At 50.5% G+C, this 26,945-nt stretch overlaps 1 protein-coding gene across 3 annotated transcripts in view; it reads right to left on the bottom strand.

Annotated features, from left to right (window-relative positions):
• The window catches only part of LOC137371105 (autophagy-related protein 16-like), a 78,224-nt gene that overhangs the window by 35,452 nt on the left and 15,827 nt on the right, over positions 1-26,945 (bottom strand). For 2 of the 3 annotated variants that reach the window (XM_068033049.1, XM_068033047.1), the window contains exons 4-9: positions 23,264-23,337; positions 21,751-22,002; positions 15,276-15,341; positions 4,936-5,022; positions 2,973-3,035; positions 38-134 (exon numbers count right to left, since the gene is read on the bottom strand). In XM_068033049.1, coding sequence (XP_067889150.1) covers positions 38-134; positions 2,973-3,035; positions 4,936-5,022; positions 15,276-15,341; positions 21,751-22,002; positions 23,264-23,337 — 639 coding nt within the window. The remainder of the gene's footprint in view (positions 1-37; positions 135-2,972; positions 3,036-4,935; positions 5,023-15,275; positions 15,342-21,750; positions 22,003-23,263; positions 23,338-26,945) is intronic. The other variant, XM_068033048.1, reaches the window with a different exon arrangement.

The following is a 26,945-nucleotide window of genomic DNA, read 5'->3' as shown; positions in this document are numbered from 1 at the left end:
ACTGCAACCCACACTTTACGGTTTGACAGTCACTTACCAAGCTGTGCCGGACTCTGGCTGGAACTCTTGCTACTGAACAGAAGCTGATGGGACTGCAGTCGACTTCACTGAAAGACGTGCTCGCCCGTTTCCTGCTAGGATTCAGAAGAAAATGAGCACAAACACACACACACACAAGCGCATGAGTAAGGTTGAGTTCACGGCCTGTCCCGGCTCCAGGCTAGACAGTGATGGTGTGGAGACACACAGGGTAACTGGAGATGGAGAAATGGGACAATGTGCAGAGTACCGCAGTTAATAAACACCTTGTAAAATTTGACAGAAAAACTAGGCTAGTTAGAAACACACAGTTCCCTCCAAATTAATTGACTTTGACACCTTGGTAGTATAGTGAGTGACACACAATGTTTTTTTTCACTGAAAATAGTTTGAATATATGCATACCAAAGTTGAACGATAAAACAAAATGTGTACTGTTGGAATATGTGTACTTTAAATGGTCAGCATTCTACCTCAGCTTCCCTCCCTCAACCTCTCCGCCTCTCTCTCCTCCCTTCTTAAACCCTGCCCCCTTGTCCAAACATTTGGTCACCTGCCCTAATATCTTCTCCTGTGGCTTTACTACATTAAAGGCACTATATAAATGCAAGATGCTGTTGTTAATCCAGACCAAAGACTTGTCTCCGAGGGTGATGACGGCCCTCTCTGTTGGCTCAGATAGTAAAGGCCGTGTGTAACTGGCTCGTACACATCAGCCAGGTCCCATGCTCTGTGCTGAGTTGGTTGGGTTTAGCCAAGGTAGTGTAATTGGGGAATCAGGCTGCACCAGAAAATGGCCATTCAGCTCTTTGAAAGAACTAACCAATTAGTCCCATTTCCCAACTCTTTCTCCCTAGCCCTCCCATTTTTTTTTCTTTTCAAGTATTTATCCAATTCCCTTTTGAAATTACTATTGAATGTGCTTCCACCGCCCTTTCAGGCAGCACGTTCCAGATCACAGCAACTCGCTGCGTAAAAGATGTCTCTTCATCTCGTCCTCTGGTTCCTTTGCCAATTTTCTTATATCGGTGTCCTTAGGTTACTGACCCTGCTGCTTCCATCAAAGCCACTTGTGATTTTCAACACCTCTGTTAAATCTCCCCTGAACCTTCTCTGTTCTAAGGAGAACAATCCCAGCTTCTCCACTGTACCTTTATAATTGAAGTCCCTCATCTGTGACACCATTCTAGTAAATCTCCATTGCACCTCTCGAAGGCCTTGACATCCTGAAAGTGCGGTGCCCAGAATTGAACCCAATACTCTAGTTGGGGCCTAACCAGTGTTTTATTATAGGTTCACCATAACATCCTTGTTTTTGTACTCTATGCCTCTACTGCATTTTTAACAGCTTCTTGACTTGTCCTTCCACATTCAATGATTTATGTACATACACACCCAGGTCACTCTGTTCCTGCACCCACTGTAAAATTGTACCATTTAGTTTACATTGCCTCTCTTCAGTCTTCCTACCAAAATGTATCATTTTGTTTAAGGTACAACAGTTGTCCACAATCCCCCTGAGATAGGATTGGGAATGAATCATCAATCTGCCCAGTCCAATCCCAATCCCAATCCAATAACCTCTTTTGGAAGGTATGCTTGTGCAGGAATCGGATGCGGAGAGGATTAGGCTCGTCTATGATGCCTCTACTGTCAAACAGCCCACATGGCAGACTGCCCACATAGACAAGGAAACAGAGGCCAGTTTTGAAACTAAAAACATAGCAAAGAGTAGTTAGCAAAGATTTCTAAAGGGAAGGTCAAGCATGACCAACCTTATTGAATTCATTGAAGAAGTAACAGGAAGAGTGGGCAAGGGTAACGTAGTAGATGTAATATACTTTCAAAAGGCCATGTATAAGGTCGACACATGACTAAGGTCAGAGAACATGGAGCCACAGAACAAGCTGCAGAATGGATAGCAATGTGGCTACAAAACAGAAACCAGAGAGTCGAGGTTACATTTCAGGGAGACGAGAATTCAAAAGCAGAGAAGAGATGTTAAAATTGTAAAGAACCATGGTTAGACCACACATGGAGTACTGTGCACAGTCCTGGTCTCCATATCATTAAAAAGGATATTGAGGCACTGGAGAAGAGGTAAAATAGATTAACAAGGCTGATACCAGAACTGAGAGGTTTTAACTATGAGGAAAAAGTAAACAGGCTGAGTCCCTTCCCTCTTGAAAGCAGAAGGCTCAGGAGGGGTGAGGTCTTCAAGATTATGAAGGGTTTGACAGGGTAGATGTAGAGAAGATATTTCCACTTGTGGGAGAGTCCAAAACTAGGTGTCACAAATATAAGATAGTCACTAATAAATCCAACTGGGAATTCAGGAGAAACTTTGTTGCCCAGAGAGTGATGAGAATGTGGAACTCACTACCACCAAGAGTGGCTGAGGTTAATAGTATAGATACATTTAAAGGGAAGCTGGTTAAACACATGAGGAGAAAGGAACAGAAGGATATGCTGACAGGATGAGACGAAGAAGGGCCAGAGGAGGTTTGTGTGGAACATAAACACCAGCATGGACCGGGTGGGCCGAATGGCCTGTTTCTGTGCTGTAAATACTGCGTAATATCCCAGCATGAGTCAAAGCTTTCAAGAGACAGTTGAAGAAAGAGAAAGCTTAAAAGTATGATTAGGATCATGTGTCGAGCTGTCATGTGGAAGATGACTAAGGGGAGGTTTAAAGACTGGAGGTGGGGTGGGTTGAGATCTTGAACAACCTCAGAACTGCACTCACTCCCAGCCCCGAGTGGCCTAGTTTGCAAAGACATGGTCCAACAACTGGAGTCGACCCTGTGCTCCTCCCTAAGTGGAGCGAGGTGCTTCAGCAAATGGACTGGAGGGACAGACCAGGAGATTAGACAGGTGGAACTCAGCTGCCCAGGAACTTTCAACAGCTTCAATGCAGGCAAAACTGAACTTACCTGAAGATGCCTTTAAAGGATTGGAGAAACTTGGGGTGGATTGGAAGGCTGAAGGAGGTTGACCTAAACAAAAAAAGGGAAGATTTGCGGCTAATGAATGCTCGTTTTAGCAAGGCACGGTTGAAGCTTTAAGTCAAGGAGGAAGAAAGGCTATTTGGCTCGTTGAACTCATCCATCAAGTACATAAGCCTGGCATCCAACTCAACAGGCCCAACATCGAGGTCAACTTTCCAATGTCAAGATAACCTGGGCCAGCCTCAAGGTCACATGGCCCAACGCCAAGATCACATGGTCCAACGCCAGGGTCACATGGTCCAACAATACCCAGATGCGTCATGTACTTCTCCAAACTCCTGGACTTAGCGCCACAAATCCAGGGACCTCCCCCCCACCCCCCCCCACCTCCCCCGTAATTATTAACCTCCTCCTGGGCATCTACCGACACATCACTGGGGGTCTCCCAGTAAATATTGACAAGAGTCTTCAATCTAACAGGTCTAGCTTTCTCTGACTTGTCGAATTTTTATTTCCCCTCATCTCTTTTTGAACCAGTTTTCTATCTACCTCTCGTCCCCTTGATGACATAAAGATAGGTTGCTAGGTTACAACACCACAGCAACCGGAAGCCCTCCATACCTGCTCACCTGGCCAAACCCTCAGTGGATGAGTCTCAATCATTTACGGTGTGCTAAGGGGAACGGAGGAACAGGGGGAGGCCACTCAGCCCCTCTAGCCCATTCTTCCATTCAATGAGATCATGGCTGACCTGTCCCTCAACTCTAATTACCCACCTTAGCTCCATATCCTTTGGTGCCTCTTACCCAACAAAAATCTATCAATCTCAGTCTTCAAAGCTCCAACACTTTAAATACCTCGACTAAGTTAACCCGCAACCTTCGCAACTCAAGGGTGCAGAAGACAAGATTATACAACCTATCCTCATAATCTAACCAGCCAGATGAGGCGGGAGGCTGAGTTGCCTCGGTAACGTGCTGCCGCCTTCTCAAGGGGCAATTAGGGATGTGCGATCAAAACCAGCCTTGCCCACATCCTCAGAATTAATTAAAATATCGAGGTAATACGCACGGCACTTAACCTATCTGGCAGTTGATCCATTACTCCGAGCGATATAGTAGGAAGGTGAGGAACAGGAGGAGGCCATTCAGCCCCTCAAATCAGTTCTGCCATTCAGTGAGATTATGGCTGATCTGTATCTCAATTCCATCCAACTGCCTTGCATCCATGTTCCTTCATATCTTTGTAGACATGTGACTTTCAAGGGGCAGATTTACCCCTCATTCCTATTGGAGTTTCCACTCAAGTGTGTCAAAAGGAAGGGGTTGATCTCAGCTGAGTGTGATCCCAGCCTGCATGGGGATAGGCAGCAGGAAATAGAATGCGCCCTTTAATCCCCAAAGTTTAGAAGAATGAGATGCGATCGCATTGAAATCCTTAAAATTCTTAGCTTGACCAGGTAGATGCTGAGAGGCTGTTTCCCCCTGGCTGCAACTAGAACAAGGGGGTCACAGTCTAAGGATAAGGGGTCAACCATTTAGCACTGAGATGAGGAGAAATTTCTACACTCCAGGGGTTGTGAATCGTTGGGAGTCTCCGCCACAGAGAGCTAAGGATGCTCAGTCATCGAGTATAATCAAGAGAGAGGTCGATAGATTTTTGAATGCTAAGGGACTCCAGGGGTTATGAGAGAAAAGTGAAGTCGAGGTAGAAGATCAGCCGTGATCTTGCTGACCGGCGGAGCAGGCTCGGGGGGCTGAATGGCCTACTCCAGCTCCTATTTCTTAGGTTCTTGGTTGATGCCCAAATTCCCTCCTCCCAACCCCCGTCAGCCCAACTCAAACTGGACCATCTCTATGGCAACCCCTATACCAACTCTTGGAGCTCTCCTGACTCAATCACTCAGACTGAACTGGCTGCAAACCACCCTGGGAGAAGCCACATTTACCTAAAACTCCGAGGTGACCTGAAGATCTTGGTCTCCTGTTGTCCAGCCTCCTCTGACGACACGTTCTGCGCTTGGCGGACAGCATCTCTGAAAACAAATCGAGAGTTTCTTACGCAGCATAATCATGAAGAAAGAGCTAACTTATATTGTACTACATACAGGGGCAGTGTGCTCAGGATAAAGGGTTAATATGCTCCTTATTCTGTATTGTACACGGTTGTAAAAACCCAACTGCTTCACTAATGAATCAAAGGTGATCTCATTGGAACATCCAAGATTCTGAAGGGGCTGGATTAGGGTAGTCACCGAGAGGCTGTTGCCCTGGCTGGAGAGTCTAGTCTCAGGACAAAGGGTTGATTATTTCGGACTAAGCTGATGAGGAGTTTCTTTCACTCAGAGGGTTATGAATCTTTGGAATTCTCTACCACAGAGGGTTGTGGATGCTCAATCATTGAATGCATTTATATATTTAAGGTTGGGACAGACAAATTTTTGGGGCTGGACGGGAACCTTAGGCGGACGGGAATTCGCCACTGACGTGAAAGTCGGTGGCGATCCCGCTTCCGCCTAGCCCGGGGATCCGTCCCGCATTTTACGGGTCGCCGGGCTTTAATTGTCCCGAGGCGGGACTTCCACCCACTTGAGGCAGGTCCCGCCTCAGTGAGCCGCTGGCCAATCAGCGGGCCAGCAGCTCTTCGTCCCAGCAGCGCCACCGGGAGTGGTGGCCACTGCTGGGACTGAAGCCCAGCCGACACCATGGATCCAGGAGGGAAGGTAAGTAGGGTTTGCCTCACCAGGAGGATTAGTCCTTCTCTGGTGAGGCTGGGAGTGGTCATTTGGGAGGAGGGGTGGGGGGGGTGGTGTATTGGGTCCCGGGGGTGGGTTGGGAGGCAGGGGTGGCCCTCAATCAGGCACTCTGTGCCCGACTGCCATGCTGACCCCCGGGGCACGGAAAGGCCGGCAGCTATCGCTGGGCGGTCTTTCACGTCCCCAGCATGCCCGCTTGCCATGGGTAAAATACCCATGGAGGGGGTGAGGACCCTTAAGTAGCCACTAAAGAGCCTCGATTGGCCTCGGGTGGGCCTGCCATTTCCCAACCCCCGCCCAATGCCGCAAACGTGGACGGAGGCGGAAGCGGGGCAGGTAGGCCTCCTGGAGCCTCCTGCTCAATTTTACACTGCCCCCATGCCACCATTCAACCCACTGGGGCAGCGTAAAACTCAGCCCTTGGTCTCTCAGGGAATCAATGGATATGGCAAGCGGGCAGGAAAGTGGAGATGAAGCCAAGGATCAGGAATGATGGTATTGAATGGTGGAACAGGCTTGAGGGGCCGAATGGTCTACTCCTGCTCCTATTTCTCATGTTCTTATGTTAATGAAAGAGCCGTGACATCCTGACTCAGTCTGGACCGATATGTGATTCCACTCCCACATCAACGTGGCTGACTCTTAACTGCCCTCCAGAAGCAGCAGTGACGAGACCGGGAACAGAGGCGGGGGTATAAAGAGCTCTTGTTGGGAGCCGACAGAGCGCGTTCGAAACATAGCTAAGTGGTTGATTGGTGAGTTTTTCTCTTTTTTCCCTCTCTCTAAACTAGGGCATTGGTTTAAACTAAGAACTGGAAAATTAAAAATTACAATCGGGGTAAGTATAACAGTAGATGAATTAATAATCAGAGTATTAGCACAGAGCAGGTTTAGACCATGGATGGGCATTTCTTGCAATTGCTGTGCCTTGTGGGAACCTCAGGACACTTCATGTATCTTGACGGGCCACGTGTGTAGGAAGTATCTCCAGCTGCTTGAGCTCGAGCTCAGGATTTCCGAGCTTGTGGAGGAGCTGGAGTCACTGCGGAGCATCAGGAATGTTGAGAGCTTCCTGGATTGTATGTTCCAGGAGCTGGTCATCCCACAGACAGTTCAGGATAGTAGATGGGTAGTCATCCGGAAGAGGCAGGAAGTGCAGGAGTCTTCGGGGGGTGTGCGACTCTCAAACCGGTACTCAGCATTGGAGACTGCTGGGAGTGACGACACCTTGAAGGAGTGCAGTCCAGACCGTGGCAGAATGGGCAAGGGACTGCACAGGAGGAAACAGCAAAGTGCAGAAATGCAGTCGTTACAAGAGATTCCATAGTTGGGGAACAGACGGGCATTTCTGTAACTTTCATCCTGAGTCCGTCATGGCTTGTTGCCTCCCTGGTGCCAGGGTCAAGGACATCATGGAGAGGGTACAGGATATTCTGCAGGGGGAAGGGAGTGAGCCAGAAGTTGGGGTACACGTTGGTACCAATGACATAGCAAGAACAGGTAGAGAGAGAGATAGGGACAGAGAGAGACACACAGATTCAGAGAGAGAGAGGGGTGAAGGGTGCAGACAAGTGATTTCAAAAGGAAATTAGATGGGCCCTTGAGGGAAATAAACTTACAAGGCGACGGGGATAGAGCAGGGTAATGGGAGTGGCTGGATTGTGCTAGAGAGAGCCAGCATGAACGTGATGGGCCAAATAGCTTCCTTCTGCATTGAAATGACTCTATGGCTTGATGACCCGAAGGAACTCTCAGTAAATCAGTTGACTTACTCATGGATACAAGCATCATATCAGCCACAATTTAACTTGAATGGCAGGTGGAACATCCTCGAGGGGATGAATGGCCTCCTCCTGTTCCTGTGTTACGATGCCCTATTTCAACTGTTTCAGTTAATTTCATTGGCAAGCTGCAGAGAAAAAAACCCTGCCAGGTCTGTCTCTGTGTCAAGCCTGCAAACAGGTTGTGCTGGATCACGAGCCTCGACCATGGTGTGACTGGAATCGCTAAAGAATGAAATGATTATATCTATGGCTGTGAGGGTTCCAAAACTGACATTGTTCCGGGATCAGAGGCACAGTGTTCGTTCGTGGCAATGTTCTGGCAATGGGTGGAAGTGAGGGCAAGACGGTGGAAGGAGGGAGAGAGAGAGAGAGAGGGAGAGGGAGTGGGAGAGAGTGGGAGGGGGAGAGAGAGGGAGGGGGAGAGAGAGGGAGGGGGGGAAGAGAGGGAGGGGGGGAGAGAGGGAGGGGGAGAGAGAGGGAGGGGGAGAGAGATGGGGGGAGAGGGAGGGGGAGAGAGGGGGAGGGGGAGAGAGAGAGAGGAAGAGAGAGAGAGAAAGAGAGAGAGAGAGGGGAAGAGAGAGAGAGAGAGAGGGAGGGGGAGAGAGGGAGGGGGGGAGAGGGGGAGAGAGAGGGAGGGGGAGAGAGAGGGAGGGGGAGAGGGAGTGGGAGAGAGTGGTAGGGGGAGAGAGAGGGAGGGGGAGAGAGAGGGAGGGGGAGAGAGAGGGAGGGGGGAGAGAGGGAGGGGGGGAGAGAGGGGAGGGGGGGAGAGAGGGAGGGGGGGAGAGAGGGAGGGGGGGAGAGAGGGAGGGGGGGAGAGAGGGAGGGGGGGGAGAGAGGGAGGGGGGGAGAGAGGGAGGGGGGGAGAGAGGGAGGGGGCAGAGAGGGGGGGGAGAGAGGGAGGGGGGGAGGGGGAGAGAGGGAGGGGGAGAGAGGGGGAGGGGGAGAGAGGGGGAGGGGGGGAGAGAGAGAGAGGAAGAGAGAGAGAGAAAGAGAGAGAGAGGGGAAGAGAGAGAGAGAGAGAGGGAGGGGGAGAGAGAGGGAGGGGGAGAGAGAGGGAGGGGGTGAGAGAGGGAAGGGGAGAGACAGGGAAGGGGAGAGACAGGGAGGGGGAGAGACAGGGAGGGGGAGAGAGAGAGAGAGAGAGAGGGGGGGGGAGAGAGAGAGAGAGGGGGGAGAGAGAGGAAGAGGAGAGAGAGAGAGAGGGGGGGAGGGAGAGAGAGAGAGAGAGAGAGAGGGAGGGAGGGGCAGAAAGAGAATCCATAGAAGGGCGAGCCAGTGTGAGAGCACATGAGAGTGGAGATAAAGATAGCGTATGAGTGAGAAAGTTAGTGCTTTGGTGAGAGAGATGAACAGGCAGATAGACATAAATACAAGGTCGAAAAAGGACAGAGAGAGAGAGAGAGAAAAAGACATAGTATGGGAGCTATACACAGACAAATGAGAGAGAGAGAGAATGTAACAGAGAGAGAGAGAGACTAACAGAGAGAGAGACTGTAACAGAGAGAGAGAGAGACTAACAGAGAGAGAGAGAGAGAGAAACTGTAACAGAGAGAGAGACTGTAACAGAGAGAGAGAGAGACTAACAGAGAGAGAGAGAGAGAGAAACTGTAACAGAGAGAGAGAGAGACTAACAGAGAGAGAGAGAGAGAAACTGTAACAGAGAGAGAAACTGTAACAGAGAGAGAGAGAGACTAACAGAGAGAGAGAGAGAGAGAAACTGTAACAGAGAGAGAGAGAGACTAACAGAGAGAGAGAGAGAGAGAAACTGTAACAGAGAGAGAGACTGTAACAGAGAGAGAGAGAGAGACTGTAACAGAGAGAGAGAGACTGTAACAGAGAGATTGAGAGATTGAGAGAGACTGTAACAAAGAGAGAGAGACTGTAACAAAGAGAGAGAGACTGTAACAGAGAGAGAGAGAGAGAGACTGTAACAGAGAGAGAGAGAGAGACTGTAACAAAGAGAGAGAGAGAGAAAGACTGTAACAGAGAGGAGAGAGAGAGACTGTAACAGAGAGAGAGAGACTGTAACAAAGAGAGAGAGAGACTGTAACAGAGAGAGAGAGAGAGAGACTGTAACAGAGAGAGAGAGAGAGAGACTGTAACAGAGAGAGAGAGACTGTAACAGAGAGAGAGATTGAGAGAGAGAGAGAGACTGTAACAAAGAGAGAGAGAGACTGTAACAGAGAGAGAGAGAGAGACTGTAACAAAGAGAGAGAGAGAGAAAGACTGTAACAGAGAGGAGAGAGAGAGACTGTAACAGAGAGAGAGAGAGACTGTAACAAAGAGAGAGAGAGACTGTAACAGAGAGAGAGAGAGAGAGAGAGAGAGAGAGACTGTAACAGAGAGAGAGAGACTGTAACAGAGAGAGAGATTGAGAGAGAGAGAGAGACTGTAACAAAGAGAGAGAGAGAGAGACTGTAACAGAGAGAGAGAGAGACTAACAGAGAGAGAGACTGTAACAGAGAGAGAGAGAGACTAACAGAGAGAGAGAGAGAGAGAAACTGTAACAGAGAGAGAGACTGTAACAGAGAGAGAGAGAGACTAACAGAGAGAGAGAGAGAGAGAAACTTTAACAGAGAGAGAGACTGTAACAGAGAGAGAGAGAGACTAACAGAGAGAGAGAGAGAGAGAAACTGTAACAGAGAGAGAGAGAGACTAACAGAGAGAGAGAGAGAGAGAAACTGTAACAGAGAGAGAGACTGTAACAGAGAGAGAGAGAGAGACTGTAACAGAGAGAGAGAGACTGTAACAGAGAGATTGAGAGATTGAGAGAGACTGTAACAAAGAGAGAGAGACTGTAACAGAGAGAGAGAGAGAGAGAGACTGTAACAGAGAGAGAGAGAGAGACTGTAACAAAGAGAGAGAGAGAGAAAGACTGTAACAGAGAGGAGAGAGAGAGACTGTAACAGAGAGAGAGAGAGACTGTAACAAAGAGAGAGAGAGACTGTAACAGAGAGAGAGAGAGAGAGAGAGAGAGAGAGAGACTGTAACAGAGAGAGAGAGACTGTAACAGAGAGAGAGATTGAGAGAGAGAGAGAGAGACTGTAACAAAGAGAGAGAGAGAGAGACTGTAACAGAGAGAGAGAGAGACTAACAGAGAGAGAGACTGTAACAGAGAGAGAGAGAGACTAACAGAGAGAGAGAGAGAGAGAAACTGTAACAGAGAGAGAGACTGTAACAGAGAGAGAGAGAGACTAACAGAGAGAGAGAGAGAGAGAAACTTTAACAGAGAGAGAGACTGTAACAGAGAGAGAGAGAGACTAACAGAGAGAGAGAGAGAGAGAAACTGTAACAGAGAGAGAGAGAGACTAACAGAGAGAGAGAGAGAGAGAAACTGTAACAGAGAGAGAGACTGTAACAGAGAGAGAGAGAGAGACTGTAACAGAGAGAGAGAGACTGTAACAGAGAGATTGAGAGATTGAGAGAGACTGTAACAAAGAGAGAGAGACTGTAACAGAGAGAGAGAGAGAGAGAGACTGTAACAGAGAGAGAGAGAGAGACTGTAACAAAGAGAGAGAGAGAGAAAGACTGTAACAGAGAGGACAGAGAGAGACTGTAACAGAGAGAGAGAGACTGTAACAGAGAGAGAGAGAGAGAGAGACTGTAACAGAGAGAGAGAGAGAGACTGTAACAGAGAGAGAGATTGAGAGAGAGAGAGAGAGAGAGACTGTAACAGAGAGAGAGAGACTGTAACAAAGAGAGAGAGAGACTGTAACAAAGAGAGAGAGAGACTGTAACAGAGAGAGAGAGAGAGAGAGAGAGAGAGAGAGAGAGAGAGAGAGAGAGAGAGAGAGACTGTAACAGAGAGAGAGATTGAGAGAGAGAGAGAGACTGTAACAAAGAGAGAGAGAGAGAGACTGTAACAGAGAGAGAGAGAGACTAACAGAGAGAGAGAGAGACTAACAGAGAGAGAGAGAGACTAACAGAGAGAGAGAGAGACTAACAGAGAGAGAGACTGTAACAGAGAGAGAGAGAGACTAACAGAGAGAGAGAGAGAGAGAAACTGTAACAGAGAGAGAGACTGTAACAGAGAGAGAGAGACTAACAGAGAGAGAGAGAGAGAGAGAAACTGTAACAGAGAGAGAGAGAGACTAACAGAGAGAGAGAGAGAGAGAAACTGTAACAGAGAGAGAGACTGTAACAGAGAGAGAGAGAGAGACTAACAGAGAGAGAGAGAGAGAGAGAAACTGTAACAGAGAGAGAGAGAGACTAACAGAGAGAGAGAGAGAGAGAAACTGTAACAGAGAGAGAGACTGTAACAGAGAGAGAGAGACTGTAACAGAGAGAGAGAGACTGTAACAGAGAGATTGAGAGATTGAGAGAGACTGTAACAAAGAGAGAGAGACTGTAACAGAGAGAGAGAGAGAGAGAGAGAGACTGTAACAGAGAGAGAGAGAGAGATTGTAACAAAGAGAGAGAGAGAGAAAGACTGTAACAGAGAGGAGAGAGAGAGACTGTAACAGAGAGAGAGAGACTGTAACAAAGAGAGAGAGAGACTGTAACAGAGAGAGAGAGAGAGAGACTGTAACAGAGAGAGAGAGAGAGACTGTAACAGAGAGAGAGATTGAGAGAGAGAGAGAGAGACTGTAACAAAGAGAGAGAGAGACTGTAACAGAGAGAGAGAGAGAGACTGTAACAAAGAGAGAGAGAGAGAAACACTGTAACAGAGAGGAGAGAGAGAGACTGTAACAGAGAGAGAGAGACTGTAACAAAGAGAGAGAGAGACTGTAACAGAGAGAGAGAGAGAGAGAGAGAGAGAGAGAGAGAGACTGTAACAGAGAGAGAGAGAGAGACTGTAACAGAGATGAGAGAGAGGATTGAGAGAGAGAGAGAGAGAACGAGAAGAGGGAGGGAGGAGAGAGGAGACTGTAACAAAGAGAGAGAGAGAGAGACTGTACCAGAGAGAGCGAGAGAGAGACTGTAACAGAGAGAGAGAGAGAGAGAGAGAGACTGTAACAAAGAGAGAGAGAGAGAGAGAGAGAGAGAGAGAGAGAGAGACTGTAACAGAGAGAGAGACTGTAACAGAGAGAGAGAGAGAGAGAGAGAGACTGTAACAGAGAGAGAGAGAGAGAGAGAGAGAGACTGTAACAGAGAGAGAGACTGGTCAGTGGCCGGGATTTTATGCGGGCGACGGGGGTCTCAACATCCCAAAATAGTGACACCGAGAACCCTGTGTCGCCTCTTCTGTGGGAGGCTCGCTGAATCTAGTGTCAATCAAGCACTTAATTGGACAGCGACGGGTCTTTCGCGGGATCAAGGACCCTGGCGACGGAAATCCCGCCCTCGCAGAGATGCCGGCCAATCAGAGGCTGGCAGCCCACCTCAGGAGTGACACTGGACCAAGGCCACAGGGAGGTCAGGGTGGTGGGGGGTGGGGGGGGGGCGGTTCTCACAGGGTGACGGTAGCAGGGGAGGGCGGGAGCAAGGGTAGGCGGTGCTAGGTTCCTCATTCAGGCACTGTGCCTTGTAATGAGAGAGCCCGACCACCCTCCCGGAGCCTGCGGCAGTGGCAGGATGAGACGCTGAATTGGCCATTAATTGCTGAGCTAAGGGTCTCGATTGGTGGTGGAGACGAAAGGCTTTTCACAGGCCTTCCCATCCCGGACTTAATTTAGGCGAAGATGGGAAGGTGGCGGGGTCCCTCCCTGTCACCATCCCACCTGATTTTATGCTCTCCCTGCCTCCAAACTCACCGCGGGGGAGAACATAAAATTCACCCCCCACCCCTCCCGCCCTCCGTATGTGAGAGAGAGAGAAAACAAAACATACAGTAAGAGAGGGGTGGAGGGACCTTGAGAGACTGGAAAGGTGGGGCTGTACTTCTTCGAGCGGAGAAGGTTAAAAAGGAGATTGAGTGGAGGCATCCAAAAAGAGGTAGCCAATCCGATTCACTGCACGTGATATCAAGAAACGACTGAAAGCACTGGATACTGCAAAGGCTATGGGCCCTGACAATATTCCGGCAATAGTACTGAAGACCTGTGCTCCAGAACTTGCCGCGCCCCTAGCCAAGCTGTTCCAGTACAGCTACAACACTGGCATCTACCTGGCAATGTGGAAAATTGCCCAGGTATGTCCTGTACACAAAAAGCAGGACAAGTCCAAGCCGGCCAATTACCGCCCCATCAGCCTACTCTTATCATCAGTAAAGTGATGGAAGGGGTCGTTGACAGTGCCATCAAACGGCACTTACTCAGCAATAACCTGATCACTGACGTTCAGTTTGGGTTCCGCCAGGGCCACTCAGCTTCTGATCTCATTACAGCCTTGGTTCAAACATGGACAAAAGAGCTGAACTCTAGAGGTGAGGTGAGAGTGACTGCCCATGACATCAAAGCAGCATTTGACCGAGTATGGCATCAAGGAGTCCCAGCAAAACTGGGGTCAATGGGAATCAGGGGGAAAACTCTCGAAAACTCTCCACTGGTTGGAGTCATACCTAGTGCAAAGGAATATGGTTGTGGTTGTCGGGGGTCCCAGGACATCACTTCAGGAGTTCCTCAGGGTAGTGTCCTAGGCCCAACCACCTTCAGCTGCTTCATCAATGACCTTCCTTCAATCATAAGGTCAGAAGTGGGGATGTTCGCTGATGATTGCACAATGTTCAGCACCATTCACAACTCCTCAGATACTGAAACAGTCCATGTAGAAATGCAGCAAGACCTGGACAATATCCAGGCTTCGGCTGATAAGTGGCAAGTAAGATTCGCGCCACACAAGTTGCAGGCAATGACCATCTCCAACAAGAGAGAATCTAACCATCTCCCCTTGATATTCAATGACATTACCATCGCTGAATCCCCCACTATCAACATCCTAGGGGCTACCATTGACCAGAAACTGAACTGGAGTAGCCACATAAATACCATGGCTACAAGAGCAGGTCAGAAGCTGGGAATTCTGCAGCGAGTAACTCACCTCCTGACTCCCCAAAGCCTGTCCACCATCTAAAAGGCACAAGTCAGGAGTGCGATGGAATACTCTCCACTTGCCTGGATGGGTGCAGCTCCAACAACACTCAAAAAGCTCAACACCATCCAGGACAAAGCAGCCCGCTTGATCAGCACCCCCATCCACCACCTTCAACATTCACTCCCTTCACCACCGACGCACAGTGGCAGCAGTGTGTACCATCTACAAGATGCACTGCAGCAACGCACCAAGGCTCCTTAGATAACATCTTCCAAACCCGTGACCTCTACCAACTAGAAGGGCAAGGGCAGCAGATGCATGGGAACATCACCACCTGCAAGTTCTCCTCCAAGTCACACACCATCCTGACTTGGAACTATATCGCCGTTCCTTCACTGTCGCTGGGTCAAAATCCTGGAACTCACTTTCTAACAGCACTGTGGGTGTACCTACCCCACATGGACTGCAGCGGTTCAAGAAGGCAGCTCATCACCACCTTCTCAAGGGCAATTAAGGATGGGCAATAAATGCTGGCCTGGCCAGCGACGCCCACATCCACCAAACGAATAAAAAAAATTAAATAACTTTGAAAAGAGAATTGGATAAATACTAAAAAAGGAAACATTTGCAGGGCTCTGGAGAAAGAGCAAGGTGAATGGGACTAATTGGATAGCTCTTTCAAAGAGCTGGCCCAGACATGATAGGCCGAATGGCCTCCTTACTCCATTAAGACACACACACACACACACACACACACACACACACACACACACAGAGTGGTTGGACAGGAATAAGCGCCCCCCCCCCCCCACCCTCGTCACAACATCCCCCACTCACGTGTCCATTAAGATGGGCACATTTGAAACAACCGCCAGATCCTTCTCTAAGTTCTTCTGCTTGACCCTGAGAAAGATACACAAAGAAACATCACCAAACTTTGTCATTACATAAAGGTTTTTCTGAATGCAGTCTGTATCACTTTTCCCGAAAGAACAGGCCATTCAATCCTTCACAAAACATCAACCCGTTTTTCTTGCTTTTGTGTTTTATGTCGAGGGGGCCTACATTCCTCAGGACCCCCTTATATACATTTTATGAAATAACTCTATTAAAACCAAATAAATAAAACAAAAACTCAAATTAAAATGCCATTCTCGGCGTCGACGATGCACTCCAGTCCCTGCGGTGCCCACCGGTCGTGGAAGGCCTCAAGCCTACCGGCGGACACCGCATGCTCCTCTTCCAGGGACACCCGGGCGCAAATGTAACCACGGAAGAGGGGCAGGCAATCGGGGAGGACGGACCCCCCGACGGCCCACAGCCTCGATCTGCGAATTGCCACCTTGGCCAGGCCCAGGAGCAGACCGACAAGGAGATCCTCCTCCCGGCCCACGCCCCTCCGCACCGGACTTGTCCAGGCCGCAGAAATTACAGGCGGCCTGGGAGTCCGTGAACCTACTCAAAAGTCTATTGCACGGGACTGCCCTGTGCAACACCCTCCACCCCAGGTCCCCGATGTAAAGGGGGAGGACTCCCGCTTAGCGAGGCCTTGATCGGGGTTTCCCCTCGCCGCCAGATGGCAACATGGACCGTCAGGGAGCGTCCAGCCGGCTGACGAGGGCGAGGAAATGGAGAGTGTGCAGGAGCAGCCCGGACAGGAAACCCCTCCATGCCTGGTGGAATGGCACAGAGGGCTTTTCTGAGAGGCAGCTCGGGTTGTGCGGGACTGGTTCCTGAGGAGGGTTTTGGCGCCTGGGTCTGATGAGTAGTTCTGGCTGAACTGAGCCCCGCTCGGCTGGGAGTTCTCCGCACTCCAGAGCCCCCTCGTCACCCACAGTGCGGGACACCCCAGGGGCTTCGGCTACTCCTCCACTCATCAGTCTGTCCCTGGAGCCGGCCGCCGGACAGCCGAGGCGCTCTCCTCCGCCGGCAGGGGAGCGCCCTGACTGGAGGCGACCATGTTCCAGACTCTGAATACATCCCGGTAAAAGACAGGCAGCTCTCTCAGAGAGGCGCGGCTAACGGTCTCCACTGGGAGCTGCATGTCATCTTAAAGGCAGTGCCCCTGGCAGAAAAAATACATCGCCAGCGCACACCATCTAGGAGGACGCTCGACATACAGGTATCTCTGCAGGGTCCGAAGGCAGAGAGTCACAGCCTGGATGCGGACGTACAACATTGACTGGCCGCCCTCCTCGATCGGGAGACTCAGGACCGCGGTAGAGACCCAGTGTTTCCTCTTTTTTTTATATATAAGGTGGCCTTTATACCCCAGGCCCCTTTTATATCTTTTATGTCAAGGGGACCTTTATTCCTCAGGCCCCCTTTATATACATATATTTTTAAATAACTTTGTTAAAAAAGATAAATAAACAAAAAACTCAAATTAAAATGCCATTCTTGGCGTCAACAATGCGCTCCAGTCCCTGCGGTGCCCACTGGTCGCGGAAGGCCTCAAGCGTACCAGCGGACACCGCATGCTCCTTCTCCAGGGACACCCGGGCGCGAGCGTAACTGCGGAAGAGGGACAGGCAATCGGGGAGGACGGACCCCCCGACGGCCTGCAGCCTGGACCTGTGAATTGCCACCTTGGCCAGGCCCAGGAGCAGACCGACGAGGAGATCCTCCTCCCGGCCCAAGCCCCTCCACACTGGGCGCCCAAAGATCAGGAGCGTGGGACTGAAGTGCAGCCAGAACTTGAGGAGCAGCCCCTTCAAATACTCAGAGAGGGGCTGCAACCTCGCACACTCCGTATATATGTGAAACACGGACTCGTCCAGGCTGCAGAAAGTACAGGAGGCCTGGGAGTCCGTGAACCTACTTAAAAGTCTATTGCACGGGACTGCACTGTGCATCACCCTCCACTCCAGGTCCCCGATGTAAAGGGGGAAAGACTCCCGCGTAGAGACCTCCATTGGGGTTTCCCCTCGCCGCCAGATGGCAACGCAGACCGCCAGAGCGTGTCCGGCCGTCCGACGAGGGCGAGGAAGTGGAGAGTGTGCAGGAGCAGCCCGTACAGGAAACCCCTCCGCGCCGATTGGAATGGCACGGAGGGCATTTCCGAGAGGCGGCTCGGGTTGTGCGGGACTGGCTCCCGAGAAGGGTTTCGGGGCCTGGGTCCAATGAGCAGTTCCGGCTGAATGGGGGTCAGCTCGGCCAGGAGCGCTCCGCTCTCCCGAGCCCCCTCGCCACCCGCAGTGAGGGGTGTCTCGGGGGCTTTGGCTACTCCTCCGCCCACCAGTCCGTCCTCGGAGTCGGCCGCCCGGATAGCCGAGGCGCTCACCTCCGCCGGCGGAGGAGCGCCCCGACTGGAGGCGACCATGTTCCAGACTCGGAATAGATCCCAGTAAAAGACAGGCAACTCCCTCAGAGAGGCGCGGCTAACGGACTCCACCGGGAGCTGCGTGTCGTCTTGAAGGCAGTGACACTGGCGGAAAAAATACGTCGCCAGCGCACACCATCTGGGAGGATGCTCGACGTACAGGTATCTCTGCAGGGTCCGAAGGCGGAGAGTCGCAGCCTGGGTGCGGACGCACACCAGCGACTGGCCGCCCTGCTCAATCGGGAGACTCAGGACCGCGGCAGAGACCCAGTGTTTCCTCTTGCCCCAGAAGAAATCGACGAGTTTCTTCTGGATCTTGCTGATAAATGTAGGGGGCGGGGCCAAAGTGACCAACCGGTACCACAGCATCGAGGCCACCAAGTTTATGGCCAGCGCTCGGCCCCTGTAGGAAAGCACTCGGAGCAGTCCTGTCCAGCGCCCCAGCCGAGCGGTGACTTTCGCCTCCAACTCCTGCCACTTTGCCGGCCAGGCTTCCTCAGCGGGGCTAAGGTGGACTCCTGGACAGAGGATGTGCGTGGTGCTCCACACAAAAGGTGTTCACTCCTCCGGTAGGGAATCCACCCGCCACTGACCCACCAGGAGTCCGGAACATTTCTCCCAATTGATCCTTGCAGACGACGCGGCAGAAAAGGTCTGCTGGCAGTCGCACATCCTTCGCAAGTCAACAGGATCTGTGACCGTGACGAACACGTCATCGGCGTAAGCCGAGAGGACGACCCACATGGCCATCCCACACAGAGCCAATCCCGTCAACCTCCTGCAAAGCAGGCACAGGAAGGGCTCCACACAGTTGGCAGATAATTGGCCGGACATGGGGCATCCCCAACGCACTCCTCTCCCAAAGCGAAGCGGCACCATCAAGGACCCGTTAACGTTGACCAGACACTCTGCGGCAGCGTATAAAAGACAGACTCGGGCCACAAGGTCCCGAAAAGGTATTCGTGATCCACCCTGTCGAACGCCTTCTCCTGATCGAGGGAGAGAAAGACTGACCAGTCCTCTGGGAAAGATGGATCAGGTTCTGAACCAGGTGGATGTTGTCCTGGACAGACCGGCCCAGGACCATGTAGGACTGGTCGGGATGGATCGTCTGAGCCAGCACGGAGCCCAGGCGGGTAGACATAGCTTGGGCAAAGATGTTATAATCCGTGCTGAGGTGGGAGACCGGACGCCAGTTTTTAAGCAGGCAGAGATCGCCCCTCTTAGGCAGCAGGACGATGACCGCCCTGCGCCACGAGAAGGGCATCTCCCCAGTCACCAGGCTCGCCCCCAGGACCCATGCTTAATCGTCCCCCAGGACGTCCCAGAACGCCCTGAGGAACTCCATGGTCAGCCCATCCAGCCCCGGGGATTTGCCCCTCGAGAGCTGGTGGAGGGCGCCAGTCAGCTCCGCCAACGTGAGCGGAGTCTCCAATCTGTCAGTGCCCTCCAGGCTGACCTTCGGCAAATCCTCCAACAAAACTCTGCGCACATCATCGCTGGACAGATCCGGAGAGAACAACGCACTGCAATAGATATGGACCAGGAGGCCCATTCCCTCTGGATCTGGGACAGAGGATCCGTCGTCGGCCAGCAGCTCAACGAGCTGCTTACAGACCCACCGCCATTTTTCCAGCGAGTAGAAGAAGGGTGAGGCGCGACCCAAATCTTCCCAAATCTGGATCCGCGACCTCATGTACGCGCCTCGGGACCCCATGAGCTACAGGTCCCTCAGTGCACCCTTCTTCTCTTTGGATGCCTGCCATAGGGTTGGATCCGCCACGGCATGACCGAGACGGGACTCCAAGTCGAGCACCTCCCTCTCTAGGCGCCCGATCTCGGCTTCCCACCTCTTGGTCGACCCCTTCGCATACTCCTGACAGAAGACACGGATGTGAGTCTTGCCCTCATCCCACCATAGCCTCAAGGAGGGTAAGCCCCCCATTTCCATCTCCAGTCGGCCCAGAATTGACAGAACGAATCCCAGAATCGCTCGTCCTCCAGCAGCCGGTTGTTAAAGTGCCAGTACGCGGACCCCGCCTGCGTGCGGAGCGGAGTGAACTCCGCCCACACCAGGTGGTGGTCCGAGCATGGCACCAGCTACATGGAGGCCACTGAGACGCGGGAGACGTATGCATGCAAAATGTAGAGGCGATCGATTCGGGATCCTCCTCCTTCAGACCTCCAGGTGAAGGCGCTGGAGTTGGGATGGAGATTCCGCCATACATGCATCAAGTCAAGGGAGCTGATCAGTTCCCACAACTTCTCCACTGACGCTTGGCCGTGTTGGGGACTGGATGATCAGCGCCAAACCCGACCACTGGCCAACTGGAGGTGGAGAGAGGAGACCATCTCCCGCTCCACCAGCGCCCACAGACCTGGCAGACGGGGAATTACGCAAATTGGCCTCTGGGTCGGGCACAGCTTGGGTGGCAGCATGAGGCTGCTGGGAGGGTTGACCCTTGCAGGTCTTGCCCCCACCCAGAATGCCTGATCCATCAGACAAAGGAGAGACTTCTCCCGTGGGGTCCACAGGGCCCCCCACCACAGGCGAGCTCTCTCCCTCCTCATCGGGAGTTGCCAAATTTACAGGGGATTTCCCCACTCCATCATGAGGGACAGACGGCAGCCGCCCAGGGCTCAAGGCCCTGATGGTGCTTGTGGTGGGGGAGCCCGAGGACCCGCACCAGGCGATGGACCCCGCAACACCTGGCCCTCTTCAGAGAAGTTGTAAGTTGCAGCTCTCTCCACTCTCTCTCTCCTCCCCAGTCCCGGCTCCCACACCCTGCTCAGGTTCAGTTGGTTCACCTAATTGCACACAGGAAATGCTCCAAACTCTCCAGCCAATCCCATTTTTTTTTCCTGTCCTGAGAGTGTTTGATGGGGACAGTGTAGAGGGAGCTTTACTCTATATCTAACGCCCGTGCTGTACCTGTCCTGGGAGTGTTTGATGGGACAGTGTAGAGGGAGCTTTACTCTGTATCTAACGCCCGTGCTGTACCTGTCCTGGGAGTGTTTGATGGGACAGTGTAGAGGGAGCTTTACTCTGTATCTAACCCCGTGCTGTACCTGTCCTGGGGAGTGTTTGATGGGACAGTGTAGAGGAGCTTTACTCTGTATCTAACCCCGTGCTGTACCTGTCCTGGGGAGTGTTTGATGGGACAGTGTAGAGGGAGCTTTACTCTGTATCTAACCCCGTGCTGTACCTGTCCTGGGGAGTGTTTGATGGGACAGTGTAGAGGGAGCTTTACTCTGTATCTAACCCCGTGCTGTACCTGTCCTGGGGAGTGTTTGATGGGAGAGTGTAGAGGGAGCTTTACTCTGTATCTAACCCCGTGCTGTACCTGTCCTGGGGAGTGTTTGATGGGACAGTGTAGAGGGAGCTTTACTCTGTATCTAACCCCGTGCTGTACCTGTCCTGGGGAGTGTTTGATGGGACAGTGTAGAGGGAGCTTTACTCTGTATCTAACCCCCGTACTGTACCTGTCCTGGGAGTGTTTGATGGGACAGTGTAGAAGGAGCTTTACTCTGTATCTAACCCCGTGCTGTACCTGTCCTGGGAGTGTTTGATGGGGACAGTGTAGAAGGAGCTTTACTCTGTATCTAACGCCCGTACTGTACCTGTCCTGGGGAGTGTTTGATGGGACAGTGTAGAGGGAGCTTTACTCTGTATCTAACCCCGTGCTGTACCTGTCCTGGGGAGTGTTTGATGGGACAGTGTAGAGGGAGCTTTACTCTGTATCTAACCCCGTGCTGTACCTGTCCTGGGAGTGTTTGATGGGGACAGTGTAGAAGGAGCTTTACTCTGTATCTAACGCCCGTGCTGTACCTGTCCTGGGGAGTGTTTGATGGGACAGTGTAGAGGGAGCTTTACTCTGTATCTAACCCCGTGCTGTACTCGAAGCTGACAATGGATTAATACTGTGATGAATGGTATCTCCTGTATCGACGTCCCTCCACCTATGGAAGGAGTGCTCATTGCCACGTTACCTTTTTGACTTCTCATTCAAGTAATTCAGATCTTTAGCGGCTTGAGCCTTGATATCGATAAAGTTCTGGATCAGCTCCGATCCTTCCACCTCCTTTTTCAGCAGCTGCTCCCACTGAGAGCGGTAAACCTGCTGAAGGGCATCATATTCCTCCTTCACTGTGCAGTTAGCCTTCTCCAGCACGTCAATTCGCTCCTGCAGCCCTTCCCGCTCTGCCTCCAGCTCTCCCAGCTTCACCTCCAGCTCTGACAACCTATGTGAGAGGCAGAGGGTTACTGGACAGGACAGACAGAGCCTCAATGGGGCAAATTTGTAATGGGTACCCGACTTCCATTGCCCTCCACTACCACCTGTGCCCATGCAGTGAACTGCTCTTCACTGAAGAAGAAATGACAGCGAGGGAAGGAGAGAGAGGAAAGCGAGAGAGAGAGAAAGAGAGAGAGATAGAGGGAGAGAGAGACAGAGACAGAGAGAAAGAGGGAGCAAAAGAAAAAGAGAGAGGGAGAAAAAGAAAGAGAGAGAGAAAGAGAGAGAAAGAGAGAGAGAAAAAGAGAGGGAGAAAAAGAAAGAGAGAGAGAAAGAGAGAGAGAGATAGAAAAAGAGGGAGAAAGAGAGAGAGATAGAGGGAGAGAGAGAGAAAAAAGAGGGAGAAAGAGAAAAAGAGAGAGAGAAAGAGAGAGATAGAGGGAGAAAGAGTGAGAAAAAGAAAAAGAGGGAGAAAAAGAGAGAAAAAGAAAGAGAGAGACAGAACGAGAGAGAGAAAGAGAGATAGAAAAAGAGGGAGAAAGAGAGACGGAGGGAGAAAAAGAGACTGAGAGAGAGGAAGAAAGAGAGAATGAGAGAATACGAGAAAGATAGAGAGAGAAAGAGAACGAGAGAGAATTAGAGAGAGAATGAGAGAGAGAGATAAAGAGAGAAAGAGCGAACGAACTTGCATTTCTATAGTGCCTTTCACGACATCGGGATATCCGAAAATGCTTTACAGACAATGAAGTGTTTTTGAAGTGTCGTCACTGTTGTAATGTAAGAAACACAGCAGCCCTTTTGTGCACAGCAAGATTCCACTAACAGCAATGTGATGATGACCAGATCATCTGTTTTTATGATGTTGATGGAGGGAGAAATACTGGCCCCAGGACAGCGAGGAGAACCGTGGGTCCATTTAAACCCGCCCAAGAGAGCAGATGAGGCCTCGGCTTAACAGCTCATCCAAAAGATGGCACGTCTGACAGTGCAGCACTCCCTCAGTCCTACATTGGGAGTGTCAGTATGGATTATATGCTGAAGTCTCTGGAGTGGGACTTGAACCCACAACCTTTTGACTCTGGCTGCAGACAGCTACAAACTGAGAATCCTTTCATCTCAGAATCAGTCGCATCATTTCCTTCCTTGTGTGCTTCTCCCCACTTCCTTCACCACCTCTGTCACTACAACATCACACTCAGAGCCTTCACACACATTTGCCAGTTTAGAGGCGTCCCACAAAATGATCAGACTGAATGGCCTTGTCTCACCTGCTTTGGGTCACCTTCAGTTCCACCTCTTTGCATTTGTGCTCTTTGCACAGCTCGAAAACCTCCTGCGCGAGCTGTGGAAAAAAAAATGAAGAACATTACACACAAGAACACAAGCAATAACAGCAGGAGTAGGCCATTCGGCCCCTCGAGCATGTTCCGCCATCTAATACGAGCATAACCTGTTCTTCTAGCTCAACGACACCTTCCCGCACTATCCCCACATCCCCTCGTTCCTCGTATCCAAAAATCTATCGATCTCAGTCTTGAAGATACCCAATGGCTGAGCATCCACCTCCCTCTAGGGCAGAGAATTCCAAAGATTCACAACCGTCTGAGTGAAGAAATTTCTCCTCATCTCAGTCCGAATGGCCGAGACTATGACCCCTTGTTCTACACTCTTCAGCAAGGTGGGTGGTAAACGTCCTCTCAGCAACTACCCTGTCACGTCCCGAAGAGTTTTATATGTTTCAATGAGATTACTTCTAACTTTTTTAAACTCTCGGGAATATAGGTCTAGTCTACTCAATCAAATTACCGTCAGACACAGACTCTGCTGAGAGGAGACTGAAGGGTGCTCTTCCTGAGGAGACCTTCCTTTTCTATGAATAATAAGTTTAAAATATTCCCTGCATCCCCTGAAATATCAGTGATAAAACAACAACTCATATTTATACAGAACCTTTAACGTAATAAAGCAGTCTTGTAAAACAACGTGTGACATCGAGCCACAAAAGGAGATATTAGGTCAGATGACCAAAAGCTTGGTCAAAGAGGTAGATTTGAGGGAGCATCTAAAGAAGGAGAGACAGAGGTGGAGAGGCAGAGAGGTTTAGGGAGGGAATTCCAGAGTTCAGGGCCCAGGCAGCTGAAGGCACGGCCGCCAATGGTGGAGCGATTAAAATCGGGGGATGCTTAAGAGGCCAGAATTCAATGAGTGCAGAGATCTGAGAGGGTTGCGGAGGAGATGACAGAGATAGGGAGGGGGCGAAGTCATGGAGGGATTTGAAAATAAGGGTGGGAATTTTCAAATCAAGGTGTTGCTTGACCAGAAGCCAATGTAGATCAGCGAGCCCAGGGGAGATAGGGGAACGGGATTTGGTGCACTTTAGGTGGCAGAGTTTTGGATGACCTCAAGTTTATGGAAGGTAAAATGTGGGAGACCAGTCACGAGAGCATTGGAATAGTCAGGTCCAGAGGTAACAAAGGCATAGATGAGGGTTTCAGCAGTAGACGAGCTGAGACAGGGGCGAAGTTGGGCGATGTTACGGAGGAACATTCATGCCACACAAGTGCCAGGCAATGACCATCTCCAACAAGAGAGAATCTAACCATCACTCCTTGACATTCAATGGCATTACCATCGCTGAATCCCCCACTATCAACATCCTGGGGGTTACCATGCACCAGAAACAGAACTGGACCAGCCACATAAATACCATGGCTACAAGAGCAGGTCAGAGGCTGGGAATTCTGCGGCAAGTAACTCACCTCCTGACTCCCCAAAGCCTGTCCACCATCTACAAGGCACAAGTCAGGAATGTGATGGAATACTCTCCACTTGCCTGGATGGGTGCAGCTCCAACAACACTCAAGAAGCTTGATACCATCCAGGACAAAGTAGCCCACTTGATTGGCACCCCATCCACCACCTTCAACATTCACTCCCTCCACCACCGACGCACAGTGGCAGCAGTGTGTACCATCTACAAGATGCACTACAACTCGCCAAGTCTCCTTCGACAGCACCTTTCAAACCCGCGACCTCTACCACCTAAAAGGACAAGAGCAGCAGATGCATGGGAACACCACCACCTGCAAGTTCCCCTCCAAGTCACACACCATCCTGACTTGGAACTATATCGCCGTTCCTTCACTGTTGCTGGGTCAAAATCCTGGAACTCCCTTCCTAACAGCACTGTGGTTGTACCTGCACCCCAAGGACTGCAGTGGTTCAAGAAGGCAGCTCACCACCACCTTCTCAAGGGCAATTAGGGATGGCCAATAAATTCTGGCCTGGCCAGCGACGCCCACATCCCGTGAAAGAATAAAAGGTAGAAATAGGCTGTCTATTCGAGGGCATGGATATGTGGTCAGAAGCTCATCTTGGGGTCAACTGTGACATCAAGGTTGCAGATTGTTTGGTTTAGTCTCAGACAATTGCCATTGAAAAGGGATGAAGGTCGTTGCTAGAGAACGAAGTTTGGAGTGGGGACCGAAAACAATGTCTTCAGTCTTCCCAATATTTAATTGAAGGAAATTACTGCTCATCCATTACTGGATGTCAGATATACAGCCTGATAATTTAACAACAGTGGAGGAGTCGAGAGAGGTGGACATGAGTTAGAACTAGGTGTTGTCAGTGTACATGTGAAAACTAACACTGTGCTTTCAGATGATATCGCTGGCAAGGCCTTCCACAATACACCCCATTCATTCTGCTCATTCTGCAGCTGCTTTTCCATTGAAGTTTCTGGAAGTGTAATCTGGTAACAGAACAGTGAGGGCAACAGGGCATCTCTCCTTAAGCAGTCCCTTGGGATCGAGGATGATTTGCTTCCACTCTGGTACGATGGGTTCTGGGATGGCTGATAATTCCAATGTGGGATCTACAGACTCTGCCACATGTGCAGCAGTTTTTAAAAAAAATTAATTCATGGGCAGTGGGCATCGCTGGCAAGGCCAGCATTTATTGCCCATCCCTATCTGACCTTGAGAAGGTGGTGGTGAAGCTGCCTTCTTGAACCGCTGCAGTCCATGTGGGGTAGGTACACCCACAGTGCTGTTAGGAAGGGAGTTCCAGGATTTTGACCCAGCAACAGTGAAGAAATGGCGATATAGTTCCAAGTCAGGATGGTGTGTGACTTGGGAGCAGTTTAGAATTCAGCAAAGGAGGACCAAGGGATTGATTAAGAAGGGGAAAATAGAGTACAAGAGCAAGCTTGCAGGGAACATAAAAACTGACTGTAAAAGTTTCTATAGGTATGTGAAGAGAAAAAGATTGGTGAAGACAAATGTAGGTCCCTTACAGTCAGAAACAGGGGAATTTATTATGGGGAACAAAGAAATGGATGACCAACTAAATGCACCTATTGCTTCTGTCTTCACAAAGGAGGACACAAATATCATACCAGAGACGTTGGGGAACACAGGGCTTAGCAAGAGAGAGGAACGGAAGGAAATCAGTATTAGTAGAGAAATGGTGTTGGGGAAATTGATGGGATTGAAGGCCGATAAATCCCCAGGGCCTGATGGTACGCATCCCAGAGTACTTAAGGAAGTGGCCCTAGAAATAGTGGATGCATTGGTGGTCATCTTCCAAGATCTACAAACTCTGGAACAGTTCCTACTGATTGGAGGGTAGCTAATGTAACCCCACTATTTAAAAAGGGAGGTAGAGAGAAAGCAGGGAATTATAGACCAGTCAGCCTGACGTCGGTAGTGGGGAAAATTCTATAGTCCATTATCAAAGATTTTATAGCAGAGCAATTAGAGAACAGTGGTAGAATCGGACAGAGTCGGCATGGATTTACGAAGGGGAAATCATGCTTGATAAATCTACTAGAATTCTTTGAGGATGTAACTAGTAGAGTTGATGAGGGGGAGCCAGTGCATGTGGTTTATTTGGACTTTCAGAAGGCTTTCGACAAAGTCCCACATAAGAGATTTGCGTGTAAAATTA

The sequence above is a fragment of the Heterodontus francisci genome, chromosome 6 (assembly GCF_036365525.1).
Source record: "Heterodontus francisci isolate sHetFra1 chromosome 6, sHetFra1.hap1, whole genome shotgun sequence".
NCBI classification, from domain to species: Eukaryota; Metazoa; Chordata; class Chondrichthyes; order Heterodontiformes; family Heterodontidae; genus Heterodontus; species Heterodontus francisci.
This window is presented reverse-complemented; position numbering and strand designations above follow the sequence as displayed.